The sequence below is a fragment of the Cryptomeria japonica genome, chromosome 6, assembly GCF_030272615.1.
Source record: "Cryptomeria japonica chromosome 6, Sugi_1.0, whole genome shotgun sequence".
Lineage (NCBI taxonomy): Eukaryota > Viridiplantae > Streptophyta > Pinopsida > Cupressales > Cupressaceae > Cryptomeria > Cryptomeria japonica.
The window spans coordinates 514,537,262-514,555,349 of record NC_081410.1 but is presented as its reverse complement, the minus strand read 5'-3'; the positions used below and the strand labels follow the sequence as shown (position 1 = coordinate 514,555,349).

The 18,088-nt window shown below is 33.2% G+C and overlaps 3 protein-coding genes across 3 annotated transcripts; all 3 read right to left on the bottom strand.

Moving 5' to 3' along the window:
- Positions 1-331: 331 nt before the first annotated feature.
- Positions 332-9,240, bottom strand: LOC131067875 (replication protein A 70 kDa DNA-binding subunit A-like). Its single transcript, XM_059222124.1, has 4 exons — positions 9,168-9,240; positions 8,999-9,079; positions 724-1,458; positions 332-618 (listed from the first exon to the last, which is right to left on the bottom strand). The coding sequence occupies exons 1-4, from the start codon at positions 9,238-9,240 to the stop codon at positions 332-334; spliced, it is 1,176 nt and encodes a 391-aa protein (XP_059078107.1).
- A 3,107-nt stretch (positions 9,241-12,347) lies between these two features.
- On the bottom strand, positions 12,348-13,728 carry LOC131067873 ((R,S)-reticuline 7-O-methyltransferase-like). Its single transcript, XM_059222123.1, has 4 exons — positions 13,725-13,728; positions 13,157-13,603; positions 12,744-12,808; positions 12,348-12,662 (listed from the first exon to the last, which is right to left on the bottom strand). The coding sequence occupies exons 1-4, from the start codon at positions 13,726-13,728 to the stop codon at positions 12,348-12,350; spliced, it is 831 nt and encodes a 276-aa protein (XP_059078106.1).
- A 2,492-nt stretch (positions 13,729-16,220) lies between these two features.
- LOC131067905 ((R,S)-reticuline 7-O-methyltransferase-like) lies at positions 16,221-17,870 on the bottom strand. The gene is made up of 3 exons (XM_058003069.2): positions 17,117-17,870; positions 16,760-16,824; positions 16,221-16,678 (listed from the first exon to the last, which is right to left on the bottom strand). Exons 1-3 carry the CDS (start codon positions 17,859-17,861, stop codon positions 16,364-16,366), a joined length of 1,125 nt encoding a protein of 374 aa, XP_057859052.2. The 5' UTR covers positions 17,862-17,870; the 3' UTR covers positions 16,221-16,363.
- Between the last annotated feature and the right edge of the window lie 218 nt (positions 17,871-18,088).

Here is an 18,088-nt window from a genome sequence, read left to right as displayed (position 1 = left end):
GTTATGTACTGTATTGTTATACAGATAGGTATAAGACCAGAAAAAGAACAATATACGTGCATATATGTATATTTTATTTGGAAACCACATAGTGTCAACACATTTAAAAGTAATGACTATGACTGAAAATAACTTATGTCAAGACAAAAAACTTCCAAATAGATAATTGGTAGATGTAAGAAATGTCCATATAGATATTTATAGAAGCACCCTTGTCTTTGTAAAACATAATTCTTTGTATATGTAAAAGGATTAAATATGAAAATTAGCTAATAGTATAATTGTATTGTAAACTGCAAAGTTTAATAATTAGAAAAGATGCGTTATAATTCTAACTCTCTGTACTTAGGTAGCTAGTTTCTGCAAGTAGTGCATGGCATTCAACTTTGAAGTCAACAGGAGCAACTTTATTGACTGTCATTTTCATCTTTGATTCTGAATTATATGTCTTAGTAGAAAGCAACACTGTGAATGAATAGTAACGTGATAGTAGTCTCTTGATCACTGAGGAAGGTGTCTCTGTTGTTGTTGCATCATTTTGTAGTGCATAGAGCTGTTTTGCAGTTTTGTGTAGCAAGTGAATGCCACCCTCATCAAATGCAGTGGCCCATAGAGTACCTGTGGCATCTTGCAACTTTAGAGGCAAGAGGTAACTATAATTATAGTCTTGCATAGTCATTTGAGATCTAGAGCAGAACCAAGAATCATCAGCATGCTATGTACATTTTTTCTTGCGAGGCCTTCCATTGACTATTAGTGGGCAAGCTGTGTAATAGAAATTTTGATCATTGACGTTCACAAAGTGCAGAATAACTAGCAATGTTGTCTGAATTGTTTCTAGTTTGACGCTCATCCGCTCACAGATTGAAGAAATTGTCATTCTAGTATATTTTCCATCTATGTGGATAGTTTCTGCAATAAAGGGTACAACAAGCAAAGGGTCCTTTCCTTTTAATTTTAGAAGCTCTGCTTCTGGAAAACTTGGGTTAATATGTAATGTTGTTGCAGCTGTTATGTTTATAAGCTTCCCATTGAAATAGCCAACACGAGCATTACGCAAAGCAAGGATAACCACACTATCATTGGTCAACATATTTTTCACTTCTAGGCCCTTTTGTTCTACCATTGGACCCCATAAGTTGATGTCAATTGTTGAACTAGATAGATCATTAATTTTCACCACACATTTTTGTGTTTGACTGCCATCTTTCCTATGTATAGGAATGATATCTCCAACATATAGAACAAGACCAATTATGTCAACCATCGTGTTATTTGTTAGATGAAACAATTCACTAATGGGCGTGAAAGGAGGACTTTGTTGATCTGGTTGTTCTTCATTGGTGCAACGTTTTAGTATGGATGTATCAGACAAGGTGATTTCTAAATGGCTGTTTAGGTTGTTGTACCTTGCATTTGCCTCCTTAACAGATCCTTTTGAAATAATATAATGTGAACCTATGTCCACATGGTTAGAGTGTAACTTAGATATCTCATCAAAGCATGTAATTCTAATTTCAGAATTGTCACAATCAACACTATCAAAGCTAAAAAAATGGCCATTTTTGGTTGCTGTGCTATATGCCTTAATAGGCTGTTTATGAGTAACTCTCCCTTTGATAGTCCATTTATTTTGGTATGGATTCAAAGTTTTGATAGGGCTTATATTTTCAGAAGTTGTTGTTTGCGGGGATGGCAATTCAGTTGCAAACTAAAGAGATCATTTAGATGTTGATGGTCTGTCCTCAGACATAATTTCTAGTTGTTGTTCTTTGAATAGATATTCTGGTTTACCAAAGAATGGGCAATCAGTTTGTTTCACTTCCAGATTAAGTATTACAATAGTCTTGTGAAAACAAAAGACTTCTTCTTAAATTACTATTAATTATACATAAATGAATTTTAAAAAAATGCAAACATATTGTATTTAATAATCATAGTTGATTTCCTACCTTGTATTCCATATGTATCGACATGTATAACTCAATATCTGGACTATTGTGCCTATTTTTAGAATATCTGAATCTATCATAGTAGCATATTTAGAAGGCAAGATTGCCGACTGCATGTATGTGCCATTAGATAATACTAATTTATGTCTGTCAGTATCATGTGTGCTATTCTGGATTTTTTGAAATGACAAAACTGTTAGGATTCCCACAGATACTGAGAGGGGGGGGTGAAATAGTATCTAACCGGTGATAATAATTTCTTAAGTTAAAACATGTAGAACATAAAATAGCAGTATACTGGTATGCAAGAATTAATACAATAAACAGAATCAGAAACATCCACATGAAAAGAACACCATAACACAAGATGTTTAATGAGGAAACCCGGTGTGGGAAAAACCTCAGTGGGATTTGTGACCCACAATATTCACTCACTGGCCAATAAGAGAATATTACTTACAGTAGGGGCCTACACATGCAGGAAGGCCAACTGCCTAGAGCTCACTACTCAATGAGAAGTCACACTAACTTACAATGAGGATTATACTAATCCAAAGATCTGTACTGCTTTACAATAGCATCTCCAATGCGAGATTTAGTACTGGTTCTAACTCTGTTCTTGACATATACCCTTGACCTATAATTTGCACATTAGGTCTGCCTAATAATTTTCTTTTATGCTCGCTACCTTACCTCTCTAAATGTCTACAATGATCTCCTTTATATACAAGAGTCATTTTACAATTTGCCAAGTCAGCTTACAATAATAAACAAAATATTACATATCAAAAATCTTGTCGGCCTTTATGCCGGTATACATCTTTTCTTCTGTGCCGATACCGGTGCCGGTGTAGAGTGATCTTGTTGATGCTTGTGTAATGCTTTGCCGGTATGATGTCTTGCCGGTGCCATAGGATTGCAAGGTTGCCATCAATGACAAAACCTTCAATCACACACAATGTCTCATTGAAGTTTCCATATGCCAACAAAAACTTGTAGCAATGTTGAAGGAAGGTCATCCCAGCATTGATAGATTGAAATGCAAAAGGGGTAGGGACATACTCTTGGTTTTTTGCCTACAATAAATAATATGAATATAGAGGATTTAATTTTAATGGCAACTAGCTCATATATTTCCTTACTTGTTAATGTAAAGATTGTGTTAGTAAACTATGTAATCAAGCTATGTTATGTATAGAGTATGCATCTACTATTGTACTATGCTATGAAAAAGGAATGCATGTGGTAATGAAAAGGATGGTATGGAAAAGAGCGATGTTCTGTCTAAAAAAATAGCAAAAAAACTTTCTATATTGAAAAGTTTTGATAATTTAGCTTACCAAATTATCAATAGTGGAGTACTCTATGGATTTAGAGGTAGCTGCGGAAGACGCCATTGTGCATATATACCTTTTGAGAATTAAAAGTAAATTATAAGCATGATGAATTGTAGTTCTTATATCAGAATACAATCACAACATGATGTAAGCTTATCAAAGGTATATAAGCACAAGCAGAGTAAAATTAACTGAGCATAGAGTAACGTTGTTATAGTTTATTTTTTGTTTCAAATGCTAATGAATTGATCATATTGTGATTGAAACATGCATTGAAAGCGATAATTGGTCATATGTTGATAAGCTCGAAAAACATTAAATATGACATTATGATTTATATATTTGAGAGCATATTAACAAAATATGAGTTTATCTGATCAAAGATCTTTGAAAATATGGGATGCCTCTATCTGTTCCGAATGTTAACCAAAATATGAATGTAACTTTTCAAAGATTGAATAATTACAACAACATAGGATCAACCCAAGCAACCCATCCAAGCTCGTTATCACTCCATTTAAATACTTTGTCTCCTAATGTGAAAATAACCGTTGGATCAACTAATTGTTCAGTACTTGGTATTGGCAAAGGTGCTACTTCAATACTATGTATGGTTGTTATAGCAGCAGAAGATGTAGAGAGATTGACTGTTGTTTGCTTTGGCGATTTATGTTCATAGTGGGCAATGATCTTTTTGAGGTTACTCTTTAACTTGTTTCTTTCTTGCAACATGCTTTCAATTATAGTGTTGATGTCCTCTATTGCTTTCAAACTTGTTTCCATTGTTGAAATTTGATAGTGTTACTATGGCTATTTTCTGTTTGAATGACAGAGTGGAAACGCATTACTAGAAAAAGTGTACATACAAGAATAATACATAAAATCTTTAAGTAGATCACATTTTTTTTTGTGAATCAAAATGAATTTACTATTAACTAACTCTAAAAACTTGTAATAATTAGGGCAACACATTAAGTTTTGTAAATTGTCTAATGAGTCAACTTACAAAGCTTTCACTCTGGAAGAGAAGAGCTTAGTTGCATTTATTTTAGAATATGTGTATATATATAGGTATACATGTGTATATTAGTGTACATAGATGTATACATATACATTTGATATATATACATATATATCTATATGTATACATGGATACATATTTAAGTATGGGCATGAATGCTTTCAATGTGCAATGTAAGTATTCAATTTTACAGTTGTCACAAAATCAGAATTTTAGACATCAATTACAATATATTAATGTTCTAAATATGGAACATTTCTTAGTGGTTATTTATCTTGGAGATTAAAAGCCTTCATGTGCACAAAGTCAGTTATCTGATTTGTGTTACCGTGACCAAATATTTTGTCAACCAACGTTGTTTTGCGGTCATCTCCATGTGTGGGCTATGTTAGCAAAGCAATGCTATCTTTAATGATTTCATCTCAAGGCTGTGCATGAAAGTCAACGTTCTCTATGGCTGGTTGCAACCTTAAAATCTAATTTGTTTTGTTGTTGTCAACAATATTTTTCTCTGCATTTTTTGCTCTGCAAATTTCCACATAAGGTTATTAGCTTTTGTTCTCATTGTGACTGTTTTATGCTCTGTTTCCCAAGGGATGCTATCTTTAATGATGGCTTTAATGATTTTGTCCTTGATATACATATATATCTATATGTATACATGGATACATATTTAAGTATGGGCATGAATGCTTTCAGTGTGCAATGTAAGTATTCAATTTTACAGTTGTCACAAAATCAGAATTATAGACATCAATTACAATATATTAATGTTCTAAATATGGAACATTTCTTAGTGGTTATTTATCTTTGAGATTAAAAGCCTTCATTTGCACAAAGTCAATTATCTGATTTGTGTTACCCTGACCAAATATTTTGTCAACCAACATTGTTTTGCGGTCATCTCCATGCGTGGGCTCTGTTGGCAAAGCAATGCTATCTTTAATGATTTCATCTCAAGGCTGTGCATGAAAGTCGACATTCTCTATGGATGGTTGCAACCTTAAAATCTAATTTGTTTTGTTGTTGTCAACAATATTTTGCTCTGCAAATTTCCACATAAGGTTATTAGCTTTTGTTCTCATCGTGACTGTTTTATGATCTGTTTCCCAACGGATGTTGTCTTTAATGATGGCTTTAATGATTTTGTCCTCGATATACATATATATCTATATGTATACATGGATACATATTTAAGTATGGGCATGAATGCTTTCAGTGTGCAACATGAGTATTCAATGTTACAGTTGTCACAAAATCAGAATTATAGACATCAATTACAATATATTAATGTTCTAAATATGGAACATTTCTTAGTGGTTATTTATCTTGGAGATTAAAAGCCTTCATGTGCACAAAGTCAGTTATCTAATTTGTGTTACCTTGACCAAATATTTTGTCAACTAATATTGTCTTGTGATCATCTTCGTGCATGGGCTCTGTTGGCAAAGCGATGCTATCTTTAATGATCTCATCTCAAGGCTGTGCATGAAAGTCGACGTTCTCTATGGCTGGTTGCAACCTTAAAATCTAATTTGTTTTGTTGTTGTCAACAATATTTTGCTCTGCATTTTTTGCTCTGGAAATTTCCACATAAGGTTATTAGCTTTTGTTCTCGTTGTGACTGTTTTATGCTCTATTTCCCAAGGGATGTTGTCTTTAATGATGTCTTTAATTATTTTTTCCTCGAGGCTGTGCATGAATGTTGACATTCTTTATGGGTGTTTGCAACCTTAAAATAGAATTTGTTTTGTTGTTGTTGCCAATATTTCGCTCTGCAATTTTCACTCTTAAAATGTTCGCATTGTTGGTATTTTGGTATGGTTTTGTCATTGATGTCAACACCTACTAAATACACTTACTTTGGAGATCCAGCAACATTCACCGACAAGTAGTAAATTGTGCAATAGTTGCAGGTATATGGTTCACCAACAGGATATATTGTTCACCGGTACGTGGAATGATATGGAAGACACTTGGTAATATCGAAGACATCATGTGGCCACTTTATTTTGAAGAAATAATCATTGGTATATTCATATTTGCATATTTGCTTTTATCGGCAAATAGGTCCAAGTTATCTAGGGTTACACCGGCAGGTTTATCTTTTCCAGATCAGCATGGCATGCTATGGAGATGATTTATTATTGTTGTAAATGCATTAAGCTAACATGTTCAATCGGTTATTGCATCGGATATTATATTATTTGTAAAATGTCTTTATTGTAATATCTTGTAGAGCCAACCTACTAAAATTGGTCTTAGGGTATGGTATAAATGTAAGATCTTATTTGTAAGATCAAGTGTGGAATGCGAAAAAAAAATTGTGTGAGGGTATATGCGAGATCAAGCAGAGGTATACATGAAGACATCATTTGAAGGTGAAGTTAGGTTTTTGTAGAAGCATATCAGCATTACACCGGTACTGAATCCAACATATGAAGATGCGATTTTGTGTAGTACATTCTTATTGGATTTAACCATCCAAATGCAGTCACTGTGACTCCCATTTGTGATTAAGTAGTGAGCTCTAGGCTGTTGGCCTTTCTGCATGTGCAGACCCCTTTTTGTACACTTACTATCTGCAGTAGTATCATCTGATTGTGGGTAGGGTTTCCCACCATGGTTTTTCCCTTTACAGGGTTTCCATGTACAAATATTGGTGTCATGTGTTGTGGATGACTTTATGTTTATGTTTCATGCATTAATCCTTACCAGTATAGCAATTTACTGTTAACATTGTCTACTAGCATACTTAACTAGTTTACCGGTATTAAGCATTAAGTTGGTTAATTAGTTTTTGGTTTGAATTTATTAGACAACTGATTCACCCCCCCCCCCCTCTCAGTTGTCTCCGGGACCTAACACGCATAGATTGTTGGGTTTTGTTCTCATTGTGACTGTTTTGCTAGTTACGTTTGGTTCTCGTTGTCACTATTTTACTGGGCTTCCTTGTGAGCTTGACATCGTTAATGGTTTGAAGTTGCAAGGTAAGGTTCCATTTTATTTAAATAAGGATGGTGTGCTTATTTTCTCCTTTCATCTACTTGCAAGGTTGTCTTGTTGTAAGTATTTTGCTCTGTAAATTTTTTTGTAATTTTTTATTTAGTTGTCAACTTAGGTTTTCTTTTAGCTATGAGTATTTACTACTCTGTGCATATGAAGACTTTTATTCAGTAAGATAAATTGATATATATATGTGTACATCATGTGTATATATATGAACATGTATATATATAATTGCATTTGTATAGACATACATACATGTGTATATATATATAGATTTATATAAAAGTATTCACACTATAAAAATTCCTTTATTCTTGCAGGCTTGCTACTTTGTTTATGTTATTTAACTATTTGTGGACGTGACTACTTTCAAACTACAACATAGAGTACTTTATGTACATATACATACGCACATGTCTATATGTACATACATGCATATATATATATGCATACATGTGTGTATTGATATACATGTATAGATGCCTACACATACATGTATGTATATATATGTGCATATGTGTATGCACATATACATATATCAATACTTCAATGTGTTCTAATATATATATACAGTTTGTTTATGTTTTTTAACTGTTTGTGGACGTGACTACATTCAGACTATAGTGTAGTCTTGTATCGACAAATCTTACACACTTTATAATGGAGCTATTAAAATAGAGATTTAATAAAACCTATATACACATGTATATATATATATATATATATATATATATATATATATATATAGGTACTCTAACAATTTCTTAATCTTTGCACACGTAACGAACGTCGACAATCATGCACAGCCTTGGGAACAAAATCATTAAAGACAATGTTATTTGAGAAATAGAGCACATGCATGGAGATGACCAAAGGAAAATATTCTTGACAATAGAAAAAGAAATTAGATTTTAGGGATCTAACCAGCAAACTAAAACACTTCTAACATAAGCTAGAATTTCAGACTATTTGTTTATTCCTTTATGCTTGCGGGCTTGCTACTTTGTTTATGTTATTTAACTATTTGTGGACATGACTACTTTTAGACTACAACATAGAGTACTCTATGTACATATACATACACACATGTATATATATATATATATATATATATATATATATATGCGTACATGTGTGTATTGATATACATGTATAGATGCCTACACATACATGTATCTATATATATGTACATATATATATATATATATATATATACAATTTGTTTATATTTTGTAACTGCTTGTGGACGTGACTACATTTAGACTACAGTGTAGTCTTGTATCGACAAATCTTACACACTTTACAATGGAGCTATTAAAACAAAGATTTAATAAAACCCTATATACACATGTATATATATGTACATGTGTATATGCACACACACACCCCCCCACACACACACACACACACACACACATATATATACATATATTGGTACTCTAACAATTTCTTAATCTTTGCACACATAAAGAATGTCGACAATCATGCACAACCTTGGGAACAAAATCATTAAAGACAACATTGTTTGAGAAACGGAGCACATGCATGGAGATGACCACAGGAAAATATTCTTGACAACAGCAAAAGAAATTAGATTTTAGGGATCTAACCAGCAAACTAAAACACTTCTAACATAAGCCAGAATTTCATTAGTAACAGAATGGTCAAAACTTAAATACCTGTCAAAGTAAACAGAGACGATGCAGACTGAAAGTAATCACATCCACAAACACTTAAATAAAATAACCAAAGTAACAATCCTGCAAGCACAACATACCCAAAAATAAGGACAGTATCAAATAATGCATTACAAATTTTGAAAACTTTAAAAACAAAATAAACAAGTACCTGGCATTGTAAAACCATTAACGCCGACAACCTCAGAAACAAGCCCAATAAAACAGTCCGCATTGGTGCACATAACCGGGCACGAAAAGATTAAAACAAAGTAATAAACTTAAATGAATAAATATCTGCAAATAGCAAAACCAAACTAAAACCCTTTTAACCTACAACAAAAGGCACAAAGTAGCAACCTTGCAACTACACCAAACCGAGAAATAACCAGAGTATAGAAAAATGCATTACAAAACAAAAAAGAATCTAACCAAAACTAGAACTTACCTTGCAAATTCAAATCATTCACTCAGAGTGACAACAAAACCTAAGTCAACAACTCTATCCAAAGCAATGTGAAATTGCCTAGCAAACTGGAAGTAGTCATGCCCACAAATAGTTAAATAACATAGACAAAGTAACACCCCTGCAAGTAGAGCCAATGAGGAAATAAGCAGACTATAATAAAAAAGCATTACAAAACCCAAATTTTTTTTAATAAAATTAATGCTTACCTTAAGAATTCAAACCATTCATGGCCGATGCCTATATGCAACCTTATGCGAACATTTGTAGACCGAAACATTGCCAACAACAACAAAACCAATTATATTTTAGGGTTCCAAGGGCGCATAAAGAATCTAAATAAAACGGGAACTTACCTTGAAATTTTAATAGTCATGGCCACAAACAGTTAAATAACATAAACAAACAAACAACCCTGCAAGTACATCAAAGCATTCAAGGCATAAAGCTCATAAAGGAGCCAAATAAAATAGACACAACCAAAACAAAACCTAACTGCACAACTATATACAAACCCATGCAAAAAAATTGTAGAGTGAAAAAAGGCTTACAACAATAAAACAATGCAAGCGGCGAAACTTATGTTGCAAATTCAAAGCATGCATGCCGTGAAAGTCACAAACCAGCCTTGAAAATGGCTTCCAAAGTACAAGTAGCCACGCCCACAAACAGTTAAAGAACATAAACAAACCGACAATCCTGTAAGCACACAGAAGGAAAAAATAAGTAAAATGCATTACAAAAGGAAAAAGAAAACAAATAATGCAAAAATCTACCTTGCAAATTCAAACCTTTCACGGCTTCAAACTCACAAAACAACCTCAAAAATTGCTTGCAAACTGGAAGAAGCGATGCCCACAAATAGTTAAGCAACAGAAATAAAGGAGAAACCCTGCAAGCACATGGAAGCACAAAATAAACAGGCTATAAACAAAATGGAATACAAAAGAAAAACATATTTAAAAAAATGAAACCTTACCTTACAATTTCAAACCATTTATAGTGTCAAGCTCAAAAGGAAGCCCAGTAAAATAGTCACAACAAGAACCAAACGTAACCAACAAAACAGTCAAAACAAGAACAAAACCTAACAATCTATGCGAACATTTGTAGAGCGAAATATTTGAACAAAACCCAACAATCTATGCGAACATTTCCAGAGCGAAAATTGCAGAGTGAGATATTTGAAAAAAACCCAACAATCTATGCGAACATTTCCAGAGCGAAAATTGCAGAGCGAAATATTGCCGACAACACACGAAAGCACAAAATAAATAGGCTATAAAAAAAATGGAATACAAAATAAAAACATATTTAAAAAAAATGGAACCTTACCTTGCAACTTCAAACCATTAATGGTGTCAAGCTTAGAAGGAAGCCCAGTAAGATAGTCACAAAATAGTCAAAACGAGAACAAAACCCAACAATCTATGCGAACATTTGCAGAGCGAAAATTGCAAAGCAAAATATTCGAACAAAGGCCAACAATCTATGCGAACATTTCTAGAGTGAAAATTGTAGAGTGAAATATTCAAACAAAATCCAACAATCTATGCGAACATTTCCAGAGCGAAATATTGGCGGCAACAACAAAACAAACAATATTTTAGGGTTGCAAACATGCATAAAGAATGTCGACATTCGTGCACAGCCTCGAGGATAAAATCATTAAAGATATCATTAAAGACAGCGTCCCTTGGGAAATAGACCGCATGCACGGAGAGGATACATGCATGCACGGAGAGAATACACACACGCATCGGAGGAAAGAGGATACACGCACACACCGGAGGAAAGAGGATACATGCACGCACCAGAGGACGAACGCCACCTGCCGAGCTGGAATGTCTTGCAAATTTTTGGCGGCTTTCGCCCACTAAAAGCCTATCGGCTTAATAATCCCATTCAGACTATGGGGCAGACCTCATCAGAGAAGTTTCCTGACAGGGTGAAACACCCAATCATGGAAGAGATAAATGGAATGGAGGTTTTCCTTGATTTCGCCCTCATTGCAAGGATCTTTGATGTAGCGTCTGCTAAGAGGATGTCTATGAAATGGGCGTTGGTGAAGGGCTAGACCTAAATTTCTAGGGAACTTTTGGTTGGTTTATAGGATAATATGGTGATTTGTTTTCTCACGTCAAGGTTGAACAGATGTATGAATTTTCCTCTAGCATGTCGTATCTGATTAACTGCATGATTTGAGTTCAATCTTAGTTTTGTAATTATTTTTTATTTTGATTTTAAGATAACAGAAATTACACCTTTTGCCATGATTGACCTATAGATATATATACACAAACAAATAAATCTCCAAATTTATTAGTGGACATTATCTTAAAATTATTATCAATTCTATGAAAGTAAAAATATAGTTTAAAATATTAAGTAGAACACTTCATTTAAACAACAAAGTAAAACATACTATTGTGGTATTACCTTTTTTTAACAAAAAAATATCATATGATGAATTTTCAATAAAAATTTGAAAAGTTGAGTATGACTATACTAAACATATGGGAATATATATATGCACAACTAAAAAGATTTTTTTTATAAAAGATAAAAAGAGGTTTTGAAAGACCCCAAACCTTATACAAAACTAATAAAAAGTATAACTATAATGACCATCATATAACAAATAACCCATGGGCTAGAAGCAACCAAGAACACTCACATAACAATTGAAGAAGAGAAACAACAATGAAAGATCAAGTGACTCAAGGTAGTTTGAAACTAAACCAATCCAAAGAGTTCTAAGAACTACTAATTGTCTCTCCCCTTAAAAAGTGATGAATTTACGATTCCTTGAAATGATGATGGTAATTTATTTATATAATAATAATATAGTTTTGATCAAAACCTTAAATATTGAACTATACTGATTTAGATTTTGGAAACTTCAATAATGGTTTGAATAGATGGCAATTTGAAGATGGTGTAGCTTTTGAAACCAGCTTTGCTAATAATTTGTTTAAATTCCATCTTTGATCGCTCCTTTCCACCAGTACAAAATAGCATCATTCCCATATCAAATTCTAGTCCCACACCCCTTTGAAGTTCTTCTTTGTTATCTTCCTCTCTTTTCCCTTCAACAATAAGGGCATCAACGATTATGACTTTTCCATTTTTTGGTATAGCCTCATAACACCTTTTCAACACTCTGACACAGTCATCATCATTCCAATCGTGCAAAACCCACTGCAATAACATTTTCAATTGAATTTAAATTACCCTTTAAAAATTATATATTTGACACAAATATAACCTAAGATTATATACCTTCATCAAGATTGCATCAGCTGACAGAATATGTTCAAACATATTGCCACTCACATGTTGTACTCCTACAATGTTAAACACCAACCCACATTAGCTTATTGTACTCATATAATGTTAAAAACTAGACCATATCAGCTTACTATCATTTTGATAAACAAAATATTATATTAATGAACGATAAATTTTCATAATTATATGTTTTAATACACATGAGAAAAGAACAATTTATTACAAATTTTTAAAATTCACAAATTTATATAAAAAAGATTATTAAATTTATAATTAAAACAAAACTAAAACGACCTAAGACTAGTTAAGCGTACAGAGTTAGGAGGTTCTTGAGAATAGCACATCTACTCTTATAAAACTGTTCATCCATTTAAACAACTTAAACTGAGCAAGATCAACCTTACCAGCGACCGAAGGTGCAGAAGCAATGACATGAGGCAAGTCAAAATTAATTCCTCTGATGTGTTTGTAATTCTCCACAATATTGGACAAGGCAGAGCCCAAACCTCCCCCAACATCGACTAAAGAATTTATCTTCTTAAATCCCTCCTCATAAATCTTCATAACACTAGACATGACAGCACGACTGTCACAAGACATGGCCTCGTTGAATGTCTTGTTTGTTTCAGGATTCTTTGCAACGTAGTCCCAAAAACTCATACCAAAAGCCTTATCAAAGGCACCGCGCCCTTCTAACACAGACTCATGCAGATGAAGCCATCCCTTGAGGGTACTATCATTGTTGAATGCCAACAAATATGGAACATAGTTTTGCACTGACACACCTCCTTTTCTTGTTTCCTTAACAAGTAATTTAGAAAGGCCTGTAAGGCCATATTTAGTCTCAAACACTATCAAACACTATCAAAGTTCTCAACTAGCTTTTGCACATCTCTTCCATCAAATCTGTCTACATATCATTTGCATCTACATCACATCTTTTCAAACACATCCATACTTTAGTACCTTAACGCATACTTTTAAGATCATCCTTATATACAAGGGTATTCGTTAGAAGTCTCAACTAGGATGGCCGAAAGTAAAGTATATAATATTACATAACCTAGGTCATCTAGACCAATAATATCGATTGTGGTCCACTCTAGGAGAAGGAGGGGACCCAAAACTAGCACAACACGTCCTTCTAAATTGATTTTCATGAGCCGCATACCCTAACACGTCCTTCTAAGTTCAATTATGGGTAGTAATCAAAGCAATAACGACTTTAAAATCAGTACTATTGGTGCAATGTTGTCCAAAAAATTGGACATTAAATCAACAAGTATGGATATTAAATCAACAAGTACTGGTATTAAATCAATAACTACTATCACAACAATTGAAACGTGTTCAACTACTCGATCCTCTCCCCTATATCATGCTTTTTGACTCACAACCACATCCATATTTTTATTCTGTCATGATTTTAAAAATATAACAGTGATGAGGGTTGCAAAAAGAACAATGATGATCAATGCTGGATATTCGCAATAATATTTCTCATTATGACAGTTCAATAATAATTTAACTGAATATATCTATGATATCCTGGCATTGACTATGCCCTCTCCATCCTCAGTAAGAGGGTGCATATAAGTTATTTAGTTTTGTCTTCACTATGAATTCAGCCTCTATGTGAATCCTTGGTCAAATCAATAATTCTTAGGTCTATAAAAATATTAGTTTTGCCTTCACTATGAATTGAAGCATGCCCAAAGAATCATAGTATGTCTGGACGTTACAACATATAGGCTTGAAAACCCTCCCACGTGAGCAATCAATCCAATAATCAAACACTTCGTCAAGCTTTCCATGTGCAGTGAGAAAGGATAGGAAAATTGGGAGCTGGGGTAGAGTACTTTCGAAGCAGCCAACAATAAAAATAATAAATAACAAAGATACAATATTAATGAAATAAAATAAAATTTTGTGCTTATATAATAATTAATGTGATACATCATCCTTATCATCTATCATAAGTTTAGTTTCGTGCTGCATTTAACCTACATGCTGGCGATGTCTAGACCCAAGACAAAAGAGAATAAAATTCAAATATATAATGAAGTGAAAGAATGTCACTTTACATACTGAGCAACATTATAAATCTATTGTTGTGTGACGAGAGTCTTGTAGCAATAGAAAATGATGTCAGAAAGAGAATGAATTTATAACATGTTTAATAAGTTTTCATATTATATTGAGTTATAATGGATATTAAAGCAGACACAAAATGAAAACCACATAATTTTGTTTTTTCATAAAAAAACAAGAAATAAAGTTTTAATGGTTAAGGACACCATTGTTTGGTAGGAATCACCTTGTAACATAAGGGCTATCTTTTATAATTTGCATTTGCACACGTGATTGGGAAGGCATTATGGAGTGATGTCTACATCCATGATTATATTGTATTAGACTTCTTCCACTAATGTCATTGAGATTATGGGGTGTTGTTCATTCAAGGAGGTTTTGGCAAACTATGTTCCTAACAAGGTGAAACAACCAATTATGGAGGAGATTGATGAAATGGAGGTTTTTCCCAAATTTCAAACTCATTGCAAGGATCATTGATGTTGTGGTTGCTAAGAGGATGTCTATGTCATCTCAGACGTTTATGTTGTGCATGGAAGGGCTTGACCGAAAGTTCTTGGGAACTTATGGTAACTTTAGAGGACATTATGGGAATTTTTTTTCTCCCATTCAGGATCAATAGATGTACAAATTTTCCTCTATCATGATCTATCTTATGCAGTTGCAGGACTCTTGATTTGGTCTTAGTTGTAGATTTACAACTACTTTTTGTTTTAAGATAAGGAGTGCTGCCCTCTTACAATTCTCGTTTATATATATATATATATATCTTTAATATTGTATAGAATGGCTAAGATTTTCAGTTTATAGATTTGCTTTTTCTTTCGCCTCGATCAATCAAAGTGGACTCTCTCTCTCTCTCTCTCTCTCTCTCTCTCTCTATATATATATATATATATATATATATACATATATATACATATAGATATATGTATATAAATATAGATATATGTATATATACATATATATATATCTATATATATATGTATATATATATATATATGTATGTATATATATATATATATATATACATATATATATATATATGTATGTATATATATATATATATATATATGTATGTATATATATATATATATATATGTATATATATATATACCTTAAAATTTGTTAGTCCATATCATCTTCAAAATATTATCAATTCACTTGTTATGAGTGAAGAAAATAAAAATTTAGTTTAAAATGGTAAGTAGAATACTTCATTTAAGCAACAAAGCAAAGCACACTATTGTGAAACAAAGTAAAACACACTATTGTGCTATTGCTCTTTGTCCGATAAAAATTATCATGATGACTTTTCCATAAAAAGAATTTAAAAAATTGAGCATGATTATAATAACACATGGGACTATATATGCGTACAACTAAAAGCCATTTTTTATAGAAGATAAAAGGTAGGTTTTGAAAGGACCCCAAACCTTATAGAAAACTGATAAAAAGTATTACTTTGATGGCCACCATAAAAAACAATAATGTGGCTATAGAACAAACACTCTATTGGTTTAGAACTTGGAAGCCTCAATAATGTTTTGAATAGATGGCAATTTGAAGATGGTGTAGCTTTTGAAACCTGCTTTGATAAGAATTTGTTTAAATTCCATCTCTGTTCGCTCCTTTCCACCAGTACTGAATAGCATCATTTCCATATCAAATGCCAGGCCCACTCCCCTTTGAAGATTTTCTTTGTTATCTTCATCTCTTTTTCCTTCAACAATAAGAGCATCAACAATTATAACTTTTCCATTTTCTGGTATAGCCTCATAGCACCTTCTGAACACTCTTACACAATCATCATCGCTCCAATCATGCAAAACCCACTGCAACAACATTTTCAATTTAATTTAAGTTACTCTTTAAAATTTATAAATTTGATACAAATATAATCGAAGATTATATACCTTGATAAAGATTGCATCAGCTGATGGAATGTGTTCAAACATATTGCCACTCACATGTTGTACTCCTACAATATGAAGAACCAACCCATATTAGCTTAGATGCACAGAATATTGTATTACTAAACAATTATTATTCATAATTATATGTTCTATTCAGTAAATTGATGGCATTATTGTGGACCCAATCTTTTTCTTTTAAACGAAACTAAAAGGACTTAAAGACTAGTTAAGGACCCAATCTTTTTCTTTTAAACGAAACTAAAAGGACTTAAAGACTAGTTAAGCGTGTAGAGTTAGGAAGTTCCTGAAAATAACACATCAACTGTTACAAAATTAATGGACCAAGACCAAGCTTACCAGCGAGAGGAAGTGCAGAAGCAATGACATAAGGCAAGTCGAAATTAATTCCTCTAATGTGTTTGTGATTGTGGACAATAATGGACAAGGCAGAGCCGAGACCTCCCCCAACATCAACCAAAGAATTTATCTTCTTAAATCCCTCCTCATAAATCTTGACAACACTAGACATGACAGCACGAGTGTCACAGGACATGGCCTCGTTCAATGTCTTGTTGGCTTCAGGATTGTTTGCAACGTACTCCCAATAACTCATACCAAAAGCCTTACTGAAGGCGCTGCTCCCTTCTAACACAGACTCATGCAGATGCAGCCATCCCTTGAGGGAACTATCATTGTTGAATGCCAACAAATATGGAACATAGTTTTGCACTGACACACCTCCTTTTCTTGTTTCCTTAACAAGTAATTTAGAAAGGCCTGTAAGGCCATATTTAGTCTGCCTGAAGTCCTCCTGGTGTGGAATCTCAATAAAGACTTCCTGGGAGGCTAGAAATCTCAGAAGACGAAACAGATATTCTATGTGAGGTGGGCTATCAGTAGATGCTGAAATACAAGCAGCGATTTCTTCTAGGGTAAGAGAGCCTGACGCCTCAGCAATTATGTCCGGAATATTCAGCAAAACAGCAGCTCTGAGAGCCATGGGCTTAGCTGCGCCCAGCATTATGTCATACAGTTTTAGCTTCTCGATCTGGGCTTCTTGTCCAGAAACCTGGGGAATTGCAACTGTAGGTGGAGGAGCCATTGAGAAGAAAGTAAAACTTTACAATGTATTGTTTAAATCAAAACGTAATGTAGTTCACAAATGAGAATGAGAACAACTATTTATAATAGTAACAGTTATAATTTGTAAAATATATTCAAGGTACCTAAATCAAATAAACCCTCAAACAATTTACTCATCTTGAATGTCTCTCAAAAAATCTGTTCATGATATTCAACTAAGGTATACGTCATTCAATATATTTATGA

What these genes read in the sequence shown, in the direction of transcription:
- LOC131067873 (XM_059222123.1), bottom strand. An exon ending in TTCTGCACCTTCGGTCGCTG is followed by an intron (nt 12,809 to 13,156) that starts GTAAGGTTGATC and finishes TTAACATTGTAG; the next exon opens with GAGTACAACATGTGAGTGGC. An exon ending in CTGATGCAATCTTGATGAAG is followed by an intron (nt 12,663 to 12,743) that starts GTATATAATCTT and finishes ATGTTATTGCAG; the next exon opens with TGGGTTTTGCACGATTGGAA.
- LOC131067905 (XM_058003069.2), bottom strand. Translation starts at nt 17,861, where the DNA reads ATGGCTCCTCCACCTACAGTTGCAATTCCCCAGGTTTCTGGACAAGAA. An exon ending in TTCTGCACTTCCTCTCGCTG is followed by an intron (nt 16,825 to 17,116) that starts GTAAGCTTGGTC and finishes TTCATATTGTAG; the next exon opens with GAGTACAACATGTGAGTGGC. An exon ending in CTGATGCAATCTTTATCAAG is followed by an intron (nt 16,679 to 16,759) that starts GTATATAATCTT and finishes ATGTTGTTGCAG; the next exon opens with TGGGTTTTGCATGATTGGAG.
- LOC131067875 (XM_059222124.1), bottom strand. Translation starts at nt 9,240, where the DNA reads ATGTGCACCAATGCGGACTGTTTTATTGGGCTTGTTTCTGAGGTTGTC. An exon ending in GTCTCTGTTTACTTTGACAG is followed by an intron (nt 1,459 to 8,998) that starts GTATTTAAGTTT and finishes ATGTGGACATAG; the next exon opens with GTTCACATTATATTATTTCA. An exon ending in AAGGCCTCGCAAGAAAAAAT is followed by an intron (nt 619 to 723) that starts GTACATAGCATG and finishes AAGATGCCACAG; the next exon opens with GTACTCTATGGGCCACTGCA.